Source organism: Corvus brachyrhynchos, unplaced genomic scaffold (genome assembly GCF_000691975.1).
Source record: "Corvus brachyrhynchos isolate BGI_N302 unplaced genomic scaffold, ASM69197v1 scaffold194, whole genome shotgun sequence".
Lineage (NCBI taxonomy): Eukaryota > Metazoa > Chordata > Aves > Passeriformes > Corvidae > Corvus > Corvus brachyrhynchos.
This window is the reverse complement of record NW_008237890.1, coordinates 1,196,271-1,214,881: the sequence shown is the minus strand read 5'-3', so window position 1 is coordinate 1,214,881 and position 18,611 is coordinate 1,196,271. Positions and strand designations below refer to the sequence as shown.

Genomic DNA, 18,611 nt, shown 5'->3' with positions numbered 1-18,611 from the left:
TTCACTTTTTGCAACATATGCAATCTAAATATTCAGTACAGTACCAGGAAACAAATGATCAGTTGATAGAGGCAAAAATAAAAACAGTTAGAAAGTAAGTGGAACAAAATGAACTGCAGCTTATCACTATATAACTTTTCAATCCTGAAAAGTTGTGTAGAGTTAATGAAACAACTGAGAGTTCATCCAGAAACCTCATCTTGCACTGTCCAGTGAAGTCAAACTAGATGGCTAAAAGCTAAACTATTAGGTGGCTAAAGTGAAGGCTAAAATGTTTGTTGGAGGGAAAGTATGTGTGTGTGTGCATGTGTGCTAAAACAACTACACAGGCTTTATGGAAGCTGTTTAAGACTTCTCCTTACATCTGCTGAGTGTGTAACACTTCCCATGCTGACACACTTCACATTGCAGCTCCAAGGGACATGCTGCAAGCTCAGGCTTATTGCTTCGGATCTTTTCTGTCTCCCTTACACAACTTGTTTCTCTTTGCTTGGCATTTGTTAGAGCAACTAAAAGTCTTCAAAGTTCAACTTATTTGATTCCTTTGCCCTCAGACATTAAATATGTAAGAATACACACCTGTACCAAGGAAGCCTACAGTCTTCACATCTCTAATGTAAATTATTAAACTTGTTAGGTAGTGACACTCAAAATACAATGAAAGCATTACATTCTGAAAATAGCTACATACTCTGCAATAATTACTTTTAGAGAGTCGTTTTTAAATGAGTTTAAAAAGTTAGTTACCATGTAGTATAGATTCAGGCAGAACACGGAATACAGACTAAAGCCAGATATTTTATTTGGAGAAACTGTGGAGAAGTAGAATAAATTAAAATATATAGATGCTTAGAAAATGCCAAAAAACCCTTTTGAAAGAAGTGTTTAACTAAGTGTTCTTAAGTTATAATAGGTGTCTTTACTTGTAGAACTTTTAAGCTTCATACACTGTAGCTTAAAGTACTGCTTGTAGCAGTACTGGAATTCAAGATTTCTTGGTTGATTTTTTTTCCTGTCCTTCTGAAATTGATTTGGTTTAGTTCAACTGTGTTCACCACTCAAAACTATAACATCAAAATCAAAGGCCTTCATTAATTCTGTTTTGTAATATAGTGGACTTTCCCAATTATGTGCATAGGATTTCTCTAATGCATTTCAATTAACCTCAGTGTTTTAATTCTTGTTAGTCTAATTCTAGTTCCTTCCTCAAGTTAAAATACAAAAAACAGCCCTTAAATTAAATGAGAAAGCACGATTGTAAACTGTAGGTACAGAGGAGTTTCTTCTACTAATCAAGAAAAGTCATTACTTGTGCAAAGGCATTTGGAATAATTCTTTTTATTGGTGAGAACTGAGAGGGCAGGGGGACCATACAGAAAACAAATCTTAATTCTCCCAGACTGAAAGTTTATCTGGCAAACCAAACACTGGGTTTAGCTGCTATGGAGAAAAACACCCCTACTATTGGGATTAGCAAGGTTGCATGCAGCCTGGGACATGGTCTCACTTGTGAACTATGCAGTCATATGATGATAATTAGTTTAGTTCTAGAATTGGCCAAGAATGAGAAAAAACCTACAGGTTTTGGGAAAATCATCAATATTTATGTACTCAATACATACCTATTGCTTTCTGTTACTGTGCTGAATAGTGTATATGAGTAATTTGAGCAGATGTATAACTTAATTAGCCAGTACATACATTAGCATTATATATTACACTTTGAGTTCACATATTAAGTATGTCCTTCTTCTTGCTCTTGCATTACCTTCAGGACTTTTTTCCTAGTTTGTCTCTCACATTACTATTTTGTTGCTCCTCTCACCTTGCTTGATACCAGGTTCTCCAGCTTGTTTTTTAAAAATCTTTGGCTTTTACCTTCTATTGACTTTTTGAGCTCCCAAATACTTTAGTCTTTCTGGAAAGCTTATACCTTCACTTCATTTCTCAAAATTCTAAGGCTTACTACTGCCCTTTCAGGGAAGAAAACTGCTGTTTTCTTCTATCACTAGAAAACAGAGGCCACAAGTGTTCCCACTTACCACTTGTTTCTGGCTGCTACTCTAAATTCAATCTGGCGTAAAGTATGTCCTGAACTACTGTGGAATCCAGTGGCCAAATTTCCAGCAGTGAGAGGAGAGTCTGACTTCTATTTTTGCCTTTCATCCCTGGACCCATGCTGCTTTGTTTTCGGGACTGTTACAATAGAGAGTTTCCCTTATATTCTTGTGTTTTTGAAGGAGTTCCTTATCTTGCCACTACTGTTTTGTTCGCCAAATGACAACAGATAAGACTTACATCAATCTGACTTCCCTCAACTGGAAACTGTCATTTCACAAGAAGTTACATATTTCTGAGCTTGATTCTGTGAAATGCCAAGTCCCTTTCCTCCTAGAAGGGTGGAGACAACTTTACAAGTAAAGGGCTTCAGAAACAGTGTTGAAAAATCATGGCAACACCTAGATGATTGAACAAAATATACTCAACAAAAATATTCAACTTCTTTAAATATTGTGACTTGATTTAATTCTTCCACACTCAGCATCTACTTACTCTGTCCCTTCTCCATAACGGCCTCACACTTCGGCTTTAAAAGTAACTTCTCTTTTCAAAATGGAGAAACAGAATTCTTGTCCTGTAAAAAGCCAAGTCAACACCAGAAGATAAAAATTAAGGCATTTAAAAATAACCGTTTTCTAACAAATTTCCATATTAATGAATTACACTTCACTATTTCTTTTTTCTCTGATATAGTTCAGTTATATATTGTCATAATTTTGTTACACATTTCTTTTCCTAGACCTAAACTCAGAACTTTTTTTTACAGGGTTACCCAGTATACCCCTTACCAGCCTGAGGTGTCCCAGGGCAGGCTGGAGAGCCTCCTAAATTACCAGACTATGGTGTGTGATATCACAGGAATGGATGTGGCTAACGCGTCTTTGCTGGATGAAGGGACAGCTGCTGCAGAAGCCATGCAGTTATGTCACAGGTACTGTGTTTAAATCTGTGGTTAAATCACAGCAGAAAGTAATTTTGGAATTTGAAGGGATCTATCCACGTGTAGGCAATGAGTTGAAGTTGAGTGTGGCCTTCTTGGTGTGAGCAGATCACTGAACAGCTAGAGTCCGTGTTGCCATGCCCCCAGAGAAGTTCCTAGTGTTGATGTAAATGTTTAACTCAGACATATAAGGCCTTCAGAAACCTAAGGACCTAAAGAGAGGACTGGAGAAATTCTAGAGGAAGGAGGACTTACCCTTGTTGGAGGGGGGTCAGGCTACAGAGCACTTAAGCAAACTGGACTTACTCAGGTCCTGATGTGCTGCTGGTGTGGCTGCTGAGGGAGCCTCCTGATATCAATCCGAGGCTGCCCTTGATTGTCTCTGAACAACCACAGTGATTGGGAGAGGTGCCTCAGCAAGGGAGCAAAGCAAATGACACTCCTGTCTCTTAACTACCAGCCAGTCAGCATCACCTCAGTGCCTCAGCAATGATGGAACAACTGCTAGCCCTGGAAGCCATTTCCAGACATATGAAGGACAAGAGGGGATAAGGAGTCATGAGCATGAATTAACACAGGGGCAGGTCATGTTTGACCAGCCTGATGACTTTCTACAGTTGTGTGGCTGCCTTGGGAGGGGAAAGCAGTGGGTCTCCCTTAAATCTCCACAGAGAAACCAAAAATTACAGGCTGGATCAGGTGGGAGTGAGATAGATGGAAACTGAATGTTGGCCCATGGGGTGCTGGTCAGTGACATGAACTCTAGGTGGAGGACAGTTGTTATACCCTAGGGGCAACACTGGGTCCAGTTGAGGATCTGCATGATGGGGCAGACTGTATCCTCAGCAAACTTGCTGATGATCCAAAACTTGGAGGATCAGCTGATAGACCAGTGGGTCACAGAGATTTCCAGAGGGACTAGGACAGGCTGGAGAAAATGGGCTGACAGGAACCCTATGAAGGTCAACAAGGGGAAGTGTGAAGTCCTGTACCTGGGGAGAAGGAAGCCCAGGAATATGGGGTACATGATGGGGTCTGGCAGGCTGGAAAGCAGCTTTGCTGGAAAGGCCTTTTTGGGGTTTGGGTGTTACCAGATTGAACACAATCAGGCAGCGTGTACTTACTTGTGGCCAATAGGCTGACAATCTCCTGGGCTGCACTGGGAGGAGTGTTGCCGGGAGGCCAGGGAGGGATCCCTCCCTCTCACCCTGGTGAGTCCCCATCCCACAGTGCTGTGCCCGCCTCTGGGCTCCCCAGTACAACAGAGACATGGCCATACTGGAAAGAGTCTAGCTGCCATGCCTAGGGCACCAGGCCAGCTACTGGCACCAGCACAGATATGAGGGCCTATATTGGTTGATGTGCTGCTCCAATTGCTGGCACTGAAGTCCACTCACTCCAGTCACTTCAGCTGCTGCACTATGGAAATGTGGATCCTTCATGCTCTGACTCCAGTGACACTCAGCCAGCCATACACACACAACACAGAATACAGAGTCTCCTTACCCATGAAAAGAATCAGAAAGTCATTTAACAAGAAGAGTGGACAGACTTCACTAGTTAGGTGCAAGTGCTTCAGCAACCATTTATATGTGACTGTCCCAGTTTATCTCCTTACTCCTCTATTTCGTTATGCTTGTTGCTTGCAGAATCACTTAGCTGTATTATTTTTCCCCTAAACATCTCATAATAAGAGATGTTTGCAATCCTCAAATGCTCTTCTCATGCATACCATGATGTCTACTTGCCAAGTGGGGAATAGCACCCAGTGTGCCTGTTTGGGTTAATTGATTAACTACAGTTCCCACCTGCCAGGTGGTCTCTTTGCTCCTCTGCACTTGTGGAGATGGGTCTCTGTTGGGCTGATTTTTTTCCCTGGGGAGCAGCAGGAACAGAGTGTTACTTGGGCTCCTCCACCAGCCATTGCCTCTCTGCAGGGGGTGCAGAGGACCTTTTATCACATACTCTAACAGACTGTGGCCCGAGTCTCTTGTGTCCATGAAAGTTGAAGATGTGCATTATCTTTTTCCATTAGTGATTAAAAGAAGCTTTAAAAAATGGTGGCGTACATCTTTCTAAGTTGCTAAAAGTGAAACTCTTACTGGTGTATCCAAATGTGCTTTCATGGATGTCTGTTGTAGGGCCATGTGAAAGGGATCTGCAAATCAAATTAAATACATGAGATGATTGAAGGTCACTGCAGAACTGTGTATCAGGAAGGTGATTACACAGCAGAGAGTGTGTAATCATAGTTTTGTGTGTGTAAAAATAGTTTTCTAAGTATTCGCTAGTTCAAAGTCTCAGTATGATGTAAAATTCTGCTTACCAGAGAAAGCTAGGGAATGGTCTTACCAGAATCATAGAATGGTTTGGGTTGGAAGGGACCCTAAAGATCAGCTAGTTCTATCCCCACTGCTGTGTGCACGGACCCATCTTCTTCATCTCCCTTTACCTACTTAGATGGCTCATATTTTTTTTATCCAGGGCAACACTGAAAAATCTGTATTAAAGACCACAGTTGTATTCCTTTAAAAAAGTATGTGTGTGTGGACCCATTCCCATGGCTTTTGAAATTACCGACCTGCCTGTTCTCTTTCATAATCTGTTTAAATGTATGAGTCTCATTTGAGTGTCTGAAATGATCTTTCTTAATGTAAATTTGAAAGAAATGTCATTTAATCTTACACTTAATCTGGTTATAATGTATATATAATAATATATATATAATATCTTCAACTGCCTTTTTACATAGGAAAACTCACTTCTAGAAAATAAGCTAATTTTATTTCCAAGGGAAACCATATATTATTGATATGTAAGCCTTCTTTTTCTTTTTTTTGACAGACACAACAAAAGGAGAAAATTCTATGTAGATGCCCGATGCCACCCTCAAACTATAGCAGTGGTCCAAACTAGAGCAAAGTAATGTTTTCCTCCATTTTTAACCATATATTTTCCCTTACGCTGAATCATTTTCCATCTGTGCCTTTTTGCCATATACCTAACATTTCTGGCCTGTGCTTTCTTTGCAAACTAAAAGCAGAAATCTGTTATCATTTGGCATCACTTCAAGTTCAAATACAACTGCAAAGAAATTAAAGCTGTTTAAAAAGAGACTAAACATATGATAAAAAGAAAATATTTAATTTTTCCTTAAATTGTTACACAAATATATACATTTGACTGTTGAATTCAGTCTTGTCTTTTTTTTTTCTTTTACTAACAAGCATCCTAAGCATTCTCTGTTTGCTTTGCTCTGTATTTCTGATGGTGATATTGAATGCAATTTTTCTTCAGTACTATATACAATGATGTGAAACTTTCTCAACATTTAGTGCTGAAAAGCATGTTCAACTCTCTGTATATTAAAGAAGAGAGTCATATATGAGTCCATGAAAACATCTTACTAAGTGTCACCCCAAGGTTGGAAGTGGTTTGACTATTTTGCCTTCTGTGTATTTTTGTTTCCAGTTACACAGGTGTTATTACTGAGCTCAAATTACCCCATGAGATGGATTTCAGTGGAAATGATGTCAGTGGAGTTTTATTTCAGTATCCAGACACTGAAGGGAAGATCGAAGACTTCTCTGAACTTGTTGAAAGAGCTCACCAGAATGGGGTAAAGTAAATTTTATTGGTCATACAGATACTAATCTGATGCATCAAACAGCCATTGAGTTATCATCTCACCTACATGCAATTGATAACCATAACAACCATTGAACTTCAGCTCTGTGCAAGTCATGTGTAACTGTTTGAAATTAAATTTAAAAACCTAGCTCCCACATAAACACCATTCCTTCAGAAGAGAGCCTGACTGCTTTGTGCATTTCTGTTCTCAGACTCTCGCCTGCTGTGCTACTGACCTTCTGGCGCTCTGTATTCTGAAGCCTCCTGGGGAGTTTGGGGCAGATGTTGTCCTGGGTAACTCCCAGAGGTTTGGCGTCCCGCTGTGCTATGGGGGACCCCACGCAGCTTTCTTTGCTGTCAAGGAAAATCTAGTGAGAATGATGCCGGGCAGAATGGTGGGTGTCACAAGGTAAGGGGTCCCTCTGCCATTAAGTGAAGATTGAAATCATAGTCTTGGAATCCTTAAGGTTGGAAAGGACCTTCAAGATCATAAAGTCCAGGTGTCAACCTACCACAATGTTCACCACTAAACTGTGTCCTCTAGTGCCACACCCACACATCTTTTGAACACTTCCATGGTTGGTGATGCCATCACTTCCCTGGAAAGCCTGTTCCAGTGCTTTAGAACCCTTTCTTTGAAAAACTTTTACCTAATATCCAATCAGAAGTTTCCCCTCAGAGATCTTAGTAATACATAAAAAACCACAAAAGAACACACTATGACTATCTTGTGCAGCCTTTGAGAACAATAGCTGACCATGGTGTTGTACTGAGCACCCTTTTTTCTTGAAAACTCTGAGAATAAAAGTTGCCTTCAGTTTTGAGGAAGCAAGCTCCAAGAATTCCATTTGTGTGGAACTGTCTATAGTGCTTGTGGCAATGTGGGATGAAGAGATAACCAAAAGCAGAGTGGATTCATTGTGATGGCAGGAGGCTTTGCAAGCTAACTTACTCCACTTACTCTGTACTGTTAGACCTTTATCAGTGAATCTTAAACATCAAATGGCAAGAAGTAGAAAATTCAGTGAACCTCCAAAATAATCTAGAAGGAACTTAATCAAGTTCAAATTTTAGTCATGCTTAAACAAAGCAGAGAAATAGTGTACAAAATCTTGCTTCTAATAGTTGCTGTTGGTGATGTACTGTGTATTTTGACAAGATGTCTAACTAGTAATAATTGAAATGCAAAGTCATTGTCACTAGAAAGACTGTGTATCTTTGGCACAGAAGTTATCCAGAAGTACTTCAGTAACCAAAATAACTAAAACATTCACAGTTATCAATAAGTTTAGGAATATTTAATTTATATTATTACTCAGTTAAAGTAATTGCAATAATCTGTGTCATTTTAAGGCAAATACCAAATTCTCCTGTAGTATGCTTAGAAATTTCGCTGTGTGGTCTGCTGACCAGCCATGATATAAACAGAAATCTAGAAGTGCTTTAGTCTTGCTCTGTTTGGTATTGCAACTGTCCCAACTTCTGCTTTGTTCTCTCCAGCACCCTTCTGTCTCTGAGGATAACTAGTTTCAGGTTAGCATGCATAAAGCCCTATGTCACAAATAACTATAATTTTAAAGTAACAGAAGCAACATTTTCACTTGTGACTTAGAGATGCAAGTGGAAAGGAAGTGTACCGGCTTGCTTTGCAAACACGAGAGCAGCATATCAGGAGGGATAAAGCAACCAGCAACATCTGCACAGCACAGGTAACTTATGCTTTATTTTCAGCGCTAGAAAGGAACAAGTTGAACAGTGAGTTAGCTTTACTTTTGAGAGATTTTAGTAGAAAAATGGAGGACATAGATATATTCTGGTCTTTGTTCATTTGTTTTGAGCCCTTTGAATAATGGTCTGCTTGAAAAGAGAGTATTACTATGTGTTTCCTTACTGTAGTCCTCAATTCTTGCAGTGTCATGAATCTGTCTGTCTTGTAGCATGAACACCACTGAGTAGTGCTGTGTTTGTTATAAATGAGACAGAACTCTTAATAAAATAGAAGGGAATTCCAATAGCCTGAAATTCCCCACTCAAGCCAGAAGAAATAAATTTTTAAATTCTTAAACTAATTATTCAAATTGTCACAACTTATGTTTTTGTCAATGTGCTTTGATGCAAGAATGTTACATCACCAAGGAGATATCTTTACAGGAAAATTCCACGATTAAGTAAATAAGTATCCAGAATAGTTATCTTCACCATACCTCCACAGATCTCCAGACAGACAGGGTCATAACTTTTTTTGCTCCTATCATTGCCTTCCTCCTGCTCTTAATGTTGTGCCAGATTTTGAGGAGAGATTATTATTATTGTTCTTGACACAAGTTTAATTACTTAGTATTCAGGAGATACTCTGTAGGTTTTTTGTACTGATCCTAAACAATGGGTTCCTGTGAGACTAACTTGACTTGAAAGTCTTCAAATGTCTTTGTTGCAATAGTTGAATTTAAGTATGTGTTAATTGCTAAAACAGTTACATTTCAAAGGGGATTGAATTAATAATCGGTGCTTACAGTTTCATGAAAGTATTTTGCCTTTCCCTCCTTTTATTTTGTAGGCAACACATAATCAGCTATAACATCAGCTCAGGATACATGGTTGTCTCTGGGTGCTAAAGAAACATTTCACTAAACTTACATGAAATAGTTTCTGCTAACAATAACAATGTCCTAAACTGTGTTTGGATCCTAGGCTCTTCTGGCTAATATGTCAGCAATGTTTGGTATATACCATGGATCTGATGGACTAAGGCATATTGCAAAACGAGTACACAACGCTACTCTAATCTTGGCTGAAGGTGCGTGCTTAACATTTACAGAAACTGTTCCAAGATCCTTACCCCTTAAATAATACATCTTAAATAAACTTACAGGGTGGAGGCAGGGGTGTCCATCTGATGTGTGTTCTCTCGACTTGGGAGAGACATTTTAATATAAAATATACAGCTGATGTTTTTTGTGTAGTTCTGATAATGACATTAAAGAATTAGATGTCTGTGATAAGAACTTGGAGGCATTACCTCTGTTTCCTTGGGAAACTAACAGAAGTCTACAGAGCTAGTCTCCAGATGGTAGTGTTGAACTGCTGTTTGCCAGCTTCTACTTCTTTTGATGGACCATCCTAGTTTACACACAGAAATCTGCACAGAGTATTAATAACATAGCAAAGGAAGGTAATAAATTATATTAAAGCAATAGAAACATTTCAGTTAAACTGGGTGGAGTATCATACCTGCTACGAACATTGAAATCACAAAGGTTAACAGCTAAAGAATAGCACAGAATCTAGCAGAAGTTAATGATTGCATCTGGAGTACGTGGTCTGGTAGTTTTTTTTTCATTGATACAACTATCACTGCTGTCAGAGCTATACAAAACTGGAATGCTTGGAACTAAGGGATTATTGTAAGAAACATCCATACTTTATTTGCCAGTTTAGCCAGAAGACCTCTTGCTACTACAAAAAACCCTATGACTCCAAACTTTGTTATGGCAAGCTCTGTGACAGTTAATATCCGTTAATATCTTTCTTATTATTTTGTCCTTACTGCATTCATATACCAATTCTGCTACTGTATATATGACGGATTTGATGTATCAGACTGACTTTCCCTAGACTCAGTCTGCATTATTAATTAGGTTTGAATATGATTTAGTTGCATTTCATACACAGTGACATTTCACTAAAAAGCTGGTGATTTTGCTGCTCTTTACACAAGCGGCATATTTTGCTTTTTTATGTAAAAGCATTTACTTATGAGATAGATGGTATTGTTCTGCAGCTACTGCCTGAGCAAACAATATAGTGTGCATATAATACAATTAACTTACTGTTTTTTATAGGTCTCAGGCGAGCTGGTCATAAACTACATCATGATCTGTTCTTTGATACCTTGACGATCACGTGTGGATGCCCAGTCAAAGAGGTTTTGGACAGGGCAGCTCTTAGAAAGATAAATTTTCGGATTTATAGTGATGGCAGAGTAAGCAACTTTCTAACCCTTTGATAAATTCAGAAATTTTGTAGTATGGCATTTTCTTCATTAAGTTTCTAATCATTACATGTGCTAAACGGAACAAAATGATTTAAGATCTTGTAATTTGCTCAGATATATTAGTCAATTGTAAAGATAATATAAAGAATGAACTTGTTAAGTGAGGCACTGAACTTCCAGAAATAATAATTGTATTTTCATTTTATGCCTTTTAACAGGAATATGTAATTTTCTCCTGTTAAATATGGCACTGAAGGGGAGAGATTCAAAAATTTAATGATGAAATACAAGGTGACATCCAGAATTCAGGTCTTATGACAGTGTTTGAAGACAGACTGAAATCTAAACCACATTTTGGTAGGCATGAAGGAGTCTTCATGAAGTGTAGTATGTTCTGTAAATTGGAATGGGGGGAAGGGGTGTCACAGGAAAATGGGCAATTTTCCCATTAAGTAGGAAACACTTAGAAACATTAGGAAGGCGATCATGAGTCTCAGTTTCTGAGCCATCTGGCTTGGATAGTTTGGGAGGGTAAAGGGAGGAATTGGAAAGTGTTACATAAAGAAAATAAATTTATATATCATAAATGCCTACAAATATGTATGTTTACATATTGTTGGACACATAGGTTTCCCCCCCCACACTCCCCCGCCTTGTGTTTCTGGAAAGTTTTTCTTGACCAAAACAAATGTACTATGTCTTTAAAGTTAACAGCTTTGAGTAATTGGTAGTGCTTTTATCCACAGCTTGGAGTATCACTTGATGAAACTGTAAATGAGAAAGATCTAGATGACATATTATGGATTTTTGGTTGCGAGTCTTCTTCTGTAAGTACATAATAGGTCATGTGGGTTACATTATCTGAATGTTTCCAGAGTTTAATGAAAACCAAAACTGGTCTTGTGTAGTGGGTGTCTATATGATGACCATTTGTTAAATATTAAGAATTTCATATCTTCTCTTAAATAAAGAGGTAGTGTTAAATAAAGGATTTATGTAATGCCATTTTCCGGTTGCAACACTTAGTTCTTTCGGTCAGCTTGGACACCTTGCATTTAGGCTATTTCTTCTTTTGTGATGGTTAGGACATGGGGTCAGTGATTTCTTTCCCACTGGAATTTTTGTTGCATGTCACTAGCATTTAGCAGCAATACCTACAAGATGAGGACTACTGAGATATCTGTACCCAGTTTTAATATAATACTGTTGTCATGCTAGATATATGCAGATACATATGCTAGTAAAATTGGGGGGGGTTTACCTTGAAAGCTGACTAAAAAAAGCTTGACTCTCTATTTCTTTGTGTCAAAGGAGCTAATTGCTGAGGGTATGGGCGAGGAAACCAAAGGCATCCTTAGCACCCCATTTAAGAGAACTTCCAAATTCTTGACACACCAGGTTTTCAACAGGTTTGTGAAACTGCTGTATGTTTGCTATTTTTATGGAATCTGAAATATCTCCCTTCAATACTAGCAGTGGAGTCTGTTGAGGACAGTTTTGTACCTGGATTCATACAGTGATTTGTTACTCTGAAATAAAATGTTGAGTAGCATTTTTAGTTATCTTTCTCATTTTAAATGAGCAGAGCAATACTCATGACTGTTAATCTGCTGTATTGTACAACCTATTATTTGAGGACATGGTATCCTTATATTCTGTATTTTCTGATAGTGCTACTGAGATAATAATAAGCATTTTTAATCCATGTTGCTATTAGCAAGCTTAGAGTGCCTGTTTGGAAAGAACTACTTAGTATATATTAATAACTGTCATCAGTCTTCCTTTTTGTGTTCTTTTCCTATGTTAGCAGCTGGTATAGCTGATCTGCTTGCCTTACCACTGTGTTTTGTGTTCTCCAGCTATCACTCTGAGACAAATATAGTGCGGTACATGAAAAGATTGGAAAACAAAGATATTTCTCTTGTTCACAGCATGATTCCCTTGGTAGGTATTTACCAAAAAGACAAAAAAATATATACTTACATAGGTGTTTGTGTATTTCAATAAATACTAAAGTGTGTTTGTATTTTTAGGGGTCCTGCACAATGAAGCTCAATAGTTCAGCTGAACTCACGGTAAGTTGCAATAATACTGTCTCACTTGATACCCACATGAATAAACTATCTAGCCAGCATCATTGTAGAGAAATAAAGGCTGCTCTTGGTCTAATACTCCAGCTGAGTGAGGAGGCAGTTTCAGGGGTAGCTGAAGTCACCCTCTCCTTTTTCCTCTAAGGAAAAGTTCTGAAAAGCACAAGTAGGACTGCAACAACAGTAGGAGAGTGTGTGGTCTTGAAGACTCCATTTTGAAAAAAATAATGAAAATAATTTTTGGAATTAGGTATCACAGTCCTGTTCCCTCAAGCAGTGTCGCATTACCTAACTCTGTCTGCTTTACAAATCTTAAAATCAAATCCTCAGAAATATGGAAAGAGTCAGGTGGGACTGACAATTCATGCTTCTTTTTCAGTTTGCAACTTCTTAGGATAATCCTCTTTTCCCCAGCTGAAGAGACCCCAGATATCTTCATTTTCCTCCTGTTGTTTCTTGCCCATTTACACAGCGTGTTTTTATCAAAAATCCTTGGTTGGTTCCACAGATATCTGTCTATCAGTGTTTGAGACATATACATTAGCCCCTTATCTTCTAGGCTTCTGTACCATCCCATAGCTCAAACATCAGCATTTACTTGGTGATCTGTTGAGAAGGGAAAAAAGAGCAAGAGGGAAAGGGGCAAATGCATTCTGTAAGCTACTTCTAAGCTTTGGGGGTAATCTCTTTATAATGCCCCAAAATCTTTGTATGGTAATCTGATCACCAAAATAAAAAGCTATAATGTTAACATTAAATCAGTTAACATTAGGCCTTGTTGAATCTCACACAACTGGCTTTGGCCCCATCAATCCAGCATGTCCAGATCCCTCTGGGCCTGCCAGGAGCCTCCCAAGCCTCCAGCAGATCAACGTACTTGGTGTTTGATACTTAACTGACCACAAGGCAACTTCTTTCCTTCACAGTGTTTAACAACAAAACAGAGTTGTCTGTAGAGTATTTTGTTACAGCACTCTTTGTTTGTTTTGTTTTTATAGCCTATTTCATGGAGAGAATTTGCCAACATCCACCCTTTTGTTCCCCTGGATCAAGCTCAAGGATATCAGCAGCTTTTCAAGGATTTAGAGAAGGACCTATGTGAGATTACTGGCTATGACAAAATCTCCTTCCAACCAAATAGGTAGTACCTTTTTTTCTGAGTATTTGCACCTTGACACATGATTCCAAAAACTTATCTCCAAAAAAGTGCAAACTGAAAATGGAAGAATTTACTAAAATCAAATTTGTCTTGAATGCAAGATTATGAAATTACTAAGTAGTTTTTTTTAAAAAAACTATGGTATCCTATTTTGTCTCATCTCTTCTAAAAGTTTTATGATTTGGTCATTTAATTCCTTTAATATTTCCCCCTCTATGAACTAAAAATAAAGATTTGGAATAGGAATAAGCTGTATGACCTGCCAACTGTTTAATTGTTGAAAATGGTAGTTAGTGCATGAGGTTTGACGGAAGAATGCCTAAGATCTGCATGCTCACTGAAATTAATAAAGCAGCATTTCATGAGTACTGCTGCAGCCCGTTTATGTCCCTTAGCAGTTTTGATACAAAATGAACAGCATGAACTTACTCTACACTGAGGGTGTCACTGAAAGACCTTTTATGTTTCATTGCATACACTTTGCTATGCATTTCAATATTAGTTTGCCTCTCTGTAATCAAGCACAGAGCCCTGCTAGGTGCAGAAATGTGGATCAGCTCAGTCACCAGAAGGATTTAACGTCATAGTGTAAACACATAAAATGGCATAACCTTTGTCATCTACTCTTTTCATTCACATCCAGCTGTTAATTTAAACATGTCCATTTGTAATTTAACCTATGGGATGTGCTCCTTTTAATTTGGTGATACTTGCCTGAAGTCATTGATAAGGGTCAGGGTTGGACAGTTTTGAAGCTCTGGCAGAGAGGTGGCACTTCCTGATGTGTGTGCTGTGTAACAGTGTTTGTGTTCTTCTTGCAGTGGAGCCCAAGGAGAGTATGCAGGCTTGGCTGCAATCAAAGCTTATTTAAATGCCAAAGGAGAACGTCACAGAACCGTAAGTGTCAACAATCATGTAGGGAAGAGTGTTGGGTGAGAAGTGGAGAAGGGAAGAGTTGATTCAGCAGCTGGGACTCACCTAGAGAGCAACTAGGTTGTGTATCATCCCCTCTGATAGGCTTTCAGTGTTCCCTGCTTCCCGCATGGATCCTCGGTACCGTCTTAGAAGTTTTTACAGAGAGTGAGAATCACCCAGAAAGGGTGATTGTACTGTGTCTGACTAGGGTGCATTTAACTTTCTCCATAGCAGCCATATGGTGCAGTGCTTTGTGGCTGAAGCACTGTTCATAACACAGGGATCTCTTGGCAAATGGTGAACAGTGCTTTCAGAGTGTCAAGGCTTTCTTCTCTCTGTGCCACTGCCCTGTGCTGACCCTGTCCTTTCCCAGCAAGGAGGCTGGGAGAGACACAGCCAGGACAGCTGACCCTGGCTGACCAAAGGGATGTTGATGCTATATAATGGCACGCTCAACAACAAAAGCTCAGGGAAAGGAGGGTAAAGCAGGGAAGGTCATGCTTACGACATTTTAATTCCCAAGCAACCATTGCATGTGCCATGTGGCCAGCCATGGGACATAGTGAAGAAAGGAAGGAAGGAAAGAAGATTGAGATATTGAGTTTACAATTTCATGTAACACCCTCTCACTCTTGAAAGATGAAGAACAGTTCTTCCATGTTCACAGCTGATATATCATGTGTTAATTCTGGGATTATTTATTTTATCCTTATCCATCCTCATTTCCTAGTTGGATTCAAGTTATTTGTCCATCCTTCTCAAAAAAGCGATTTTATAACTTTGTTTATCTTTAAAGTTTCTGTGTTCCTTTCACTTTTTTCTCTTACTCCCTTTCTGGTTTTTGATGCAGTTGCTTTCTTTCCCACCAAAACTGTGAGATCTTTCAGTAGTAGTAGGTTCAAAGCTAAAGATCACAGTGGTGTGTTGTTAAGATGTGTTTGCTCGTGTCATACTTTAGATCTGTCTGGTTCCAGTATACATACACTGCTTTGAATGCTGCTTCTCAGTACTGTGGGTCCTTTCCTGAACTCTGCAATCAGTTCTTTTAGTGACCTGGGGCGTTTTGTATTAACAGGATATTTGGCATTTCACTGTGTATCTCCATTATAAACCCGATTATGAGTAATTTTAAATGCTAGAGAATCAGCACAGATATTGATAATATTCCCTACACTGAAAACTGACTATTTTTCTTTTCATTTCTTTGCCATGTATTCATTAAATATTTACCCACATGTACCTTCCGACTTAACCCACTAAAAGTTAGTTTAGGAACGCTTTTTTGGGACCACATCAAAAACTTCCTGGAAATTTGAGATTGCTTAGGTCTTCTTCTTTCACACACTCATAGAGTTGGCTTTAAACAGTAGAAAAAAATCCTTAGTGCAATAACATCCATATCCTTTGAACCTGATTTCATCCTCAGCTTTGAGACTCATTTGCCTTCTCAAAATGGAAGGGTCACTGTCCTGGCCTCCTGGGAACTATAGCCTCTGTGTGAGAAAACTACCTAAAATTGAATCTAAGTGTTGTCCTCTTCTGTCTTTGTTTCTTTCTTATATCCAGATCATGTCAAACTTAATAGAAGGCAACCACCCTTTACAGTTACAAACTTTGCTTTGTGAGTAGTTTTTTCTCAGTGGGAAGTGAAATTAGGCTAAAATTCTATTTGTTGGAGAGTTGTCTTCTGATTATCTGCATATGATCTGCCATTTCTCTTACTCTGTGCAAGATCCTTGGACATCTCTGAGTGATACCTCTGGAAATATCCAGAGGTGAACTGCACAGGAGAGCCTGGGGGCTGCTTGCACTCTACTCACAATTTACAGATTTCAAATGTTACAAGAAAATCGTGATACTCTTGGAAAGAGTAAAAAGGAATAAGAAAATAAGACAGCCTGTGAAATGTTGACCTTTCAACTGAACTGCCCTTTTCTCCTGGGCTGGAGAAAGTAATTAAACCAGCAGTTCAAGGGTCTCACAGTTGGCCTTGTTTGGATTTGGTGCCCTCTCGTGGGAAAAAAGTATGGACATGAACGGACAGCTCACATCTCTGCTTTTTTGTGAGATCGGTAATGTCTGTACCCTGCAAGACTCAGTGGCCACCTGGAGTCACTTTACATTTCAGCTGCGCAGATAAAATGGCTGCAGGTGTGGCACAGTGCTTCCTGGCACTGGCGCTGGGACCCCTGTGCTTCCAGCGTTCTGAAGGAATTCACATTTGTCTCAGCATCGCTGTGGATGATGGAGCTCCATGAGCCATCGTGCAGTTTCTCAGGAAAACAAAGTGCTGTGCTCTTGTTTAATGAAGCTGAGCTTGAATAACTTAAGAAGCATAGTTAAATATTTCCAAGAGAGTCATTATAGACAGATGTTTCAATTTCCCTATTGAATAGAAGCAAAGATTTTTTTTTTTTTGTGAGAAGTATTTATTGTCTTTACAAGGGGTGGAATTACTAGAAAATGTCTGGAAATATCCTGACACGTGTACCATTTTCCTACCGTTAACAAGAGCCTACATTTATTTAAGTAGAAGTGCTTCTCTTTTTTTTCTTCTTAAATTAATTGTACAGAGCATGCAACTAGCTCTGAATTTCTTATCTATAGCAAAAATATTTTGGTTTAAATTTTTGTTTTGAACAGAATACAGAAGAAAATGCTTTGGAAACCAGAAAAAGCTGTAGTGGAAATTTGGAATTAGACAGTTTTTCTTTCAAGTCTTTGTACATATGGAGACTGATAACTGTTAATAAAATATCAAAAAAAAATCAGTGTTTTAAAAAAAGGTGGAGTGAGACAAAGAGATTCTAAATATGAGTATCTGAAATAATATTCTGGAATTGCATGCCTAAATATGATTATGCAGCAAATGAAACTTTAGTAATGAGTATTTAAATGCTAATACCTGAATGGATTTTCTTAAAAAAGTTGCATCATTCAGCAAAAGAGGCAATTCGCTGGTACAATCAGGATTTCTTTTTGAAACTTTGATAATGAATTGTAGCTGAGTGTAGACCGTAAAACATAAAGATTTTTTTAACTAGTTATACTTTAGGTTCTGTTTTTCTTTCCCTTCTAAGGTTTGCCTTATTCCTAAATCTGCTCATGGTACTAATCCAGCAAGTGCACAAATGGCAGGGATGAAGATTCAGCCAATTGAAGTGGATAAAAATGGGAGCATTGATATTTCCCATTTAAAAGCAATGGTGAGTATTAAATTATCTTTGATTTTCAAGGCAGGAACACTTCTTCTCTGAAGGTAATACTGTTGGCAGCTGAATCACATTTTTCTGTGAGAGAAAATAAAGTAATAATAGTGAATACATGCTTGGAAAGTAAGTAATTATTTTTTTCTTTTGTTTTTTGCTCACTCAGACACTTACTATGTGACACTTGTGAGACTTCTTTTAATTTGAGGATCTTTGGTGCAGGACTTGCTCAAAGAGTCTTTCTACACAGTAGACTCTTTTATAGCAGACCCCTTTGGTCCACAGCTAGTACTGGAAATAAACAAGCCATGATCATGAATGTGAAGCATTTGAAACTGCACTTCAGCCTTCTTTTAGCAAAGTTTGAGTCCACCTCTGCTGGAGATGGTGTCGCTAGGCAACTTTTTTTTCTCTTTTTTTAAGCGTACTGGCTGCAGGTGACTCTTGCAATCCAAGAGAGATTAGCAGGACACATTTCCACATTTGAACAAACTGTTATGGTAATCGTAGAACTCTGTTGCTGAAAGTAGGGGGAATGGTCATTATTTCACATTAAGGCCAGATGTTTCATTTGGTTGTCTGAAGGTCCCAGAAATGACTATATATATATATA

At 38.5% G+C, this 18,611-nt stretch overlaps 1 protein-coding gene across 1 annotated transcript in view; it reads left to right on the top strand.

Annotated features, from left to right (window-relative positions):
• Positions 1–2,522: 2,522 nt before the first annotated feature.
• GLDC (glycine decarboxylase) overlaps positions 2,523–18,611 on the top strand; it is a gene marked incomplete at its 5' end in the record, with an annotated part of 28,989 nt that continues 12,900 nt past the window's right edge. The window contains 14 exons of the mRNA XM_017732785.1: positions 2,523–2,992; positions 5,846–5,923; positions 6,473–6,620; positions 6,844–7,040; positions 8,244–8,340; positions 9,323–9,428; positions 10,474–10,613; positions 11,372–11,452; positions 11,937–12,034; positions 12,485–12,569; positions 12,659–12,700; positions 13,714–13,856; positions 14,696–14,771; positions 17,870–17,995. Coding sequence (XP_017588274.1) covers positions 2,523–2,992; positions 5,846–5,923; positions 6,473–6,620; positions 6,844–7,040; positions 8,244–8,340; positions 9,323–9,428; positions 10,474–10,613; positions 11,372–11,452; positions 11,937–12,034; positions 12,485–12,569; positions 12,659–12,700; positions 13,714–13,856; positions 14,696–14,771; positions 17,870–17,995 — 1,887 coding nt within the window. The remainder of the gene's footprint in view (positions 2,993–5,845; positions 5,924–6,472; positions 6,621–6,843; positions 7,041–8,243; positions 8,341–9,322; positions 9,429–10,473; positions 10,614–11,371; positions 11,453–11,936; positions 12,035–12,484; positions 12,570–12,658; positions 12,701–13,713; positions 13,857–14,695; positions 14,772–17,869; positions 17,996–18,611) is intronic.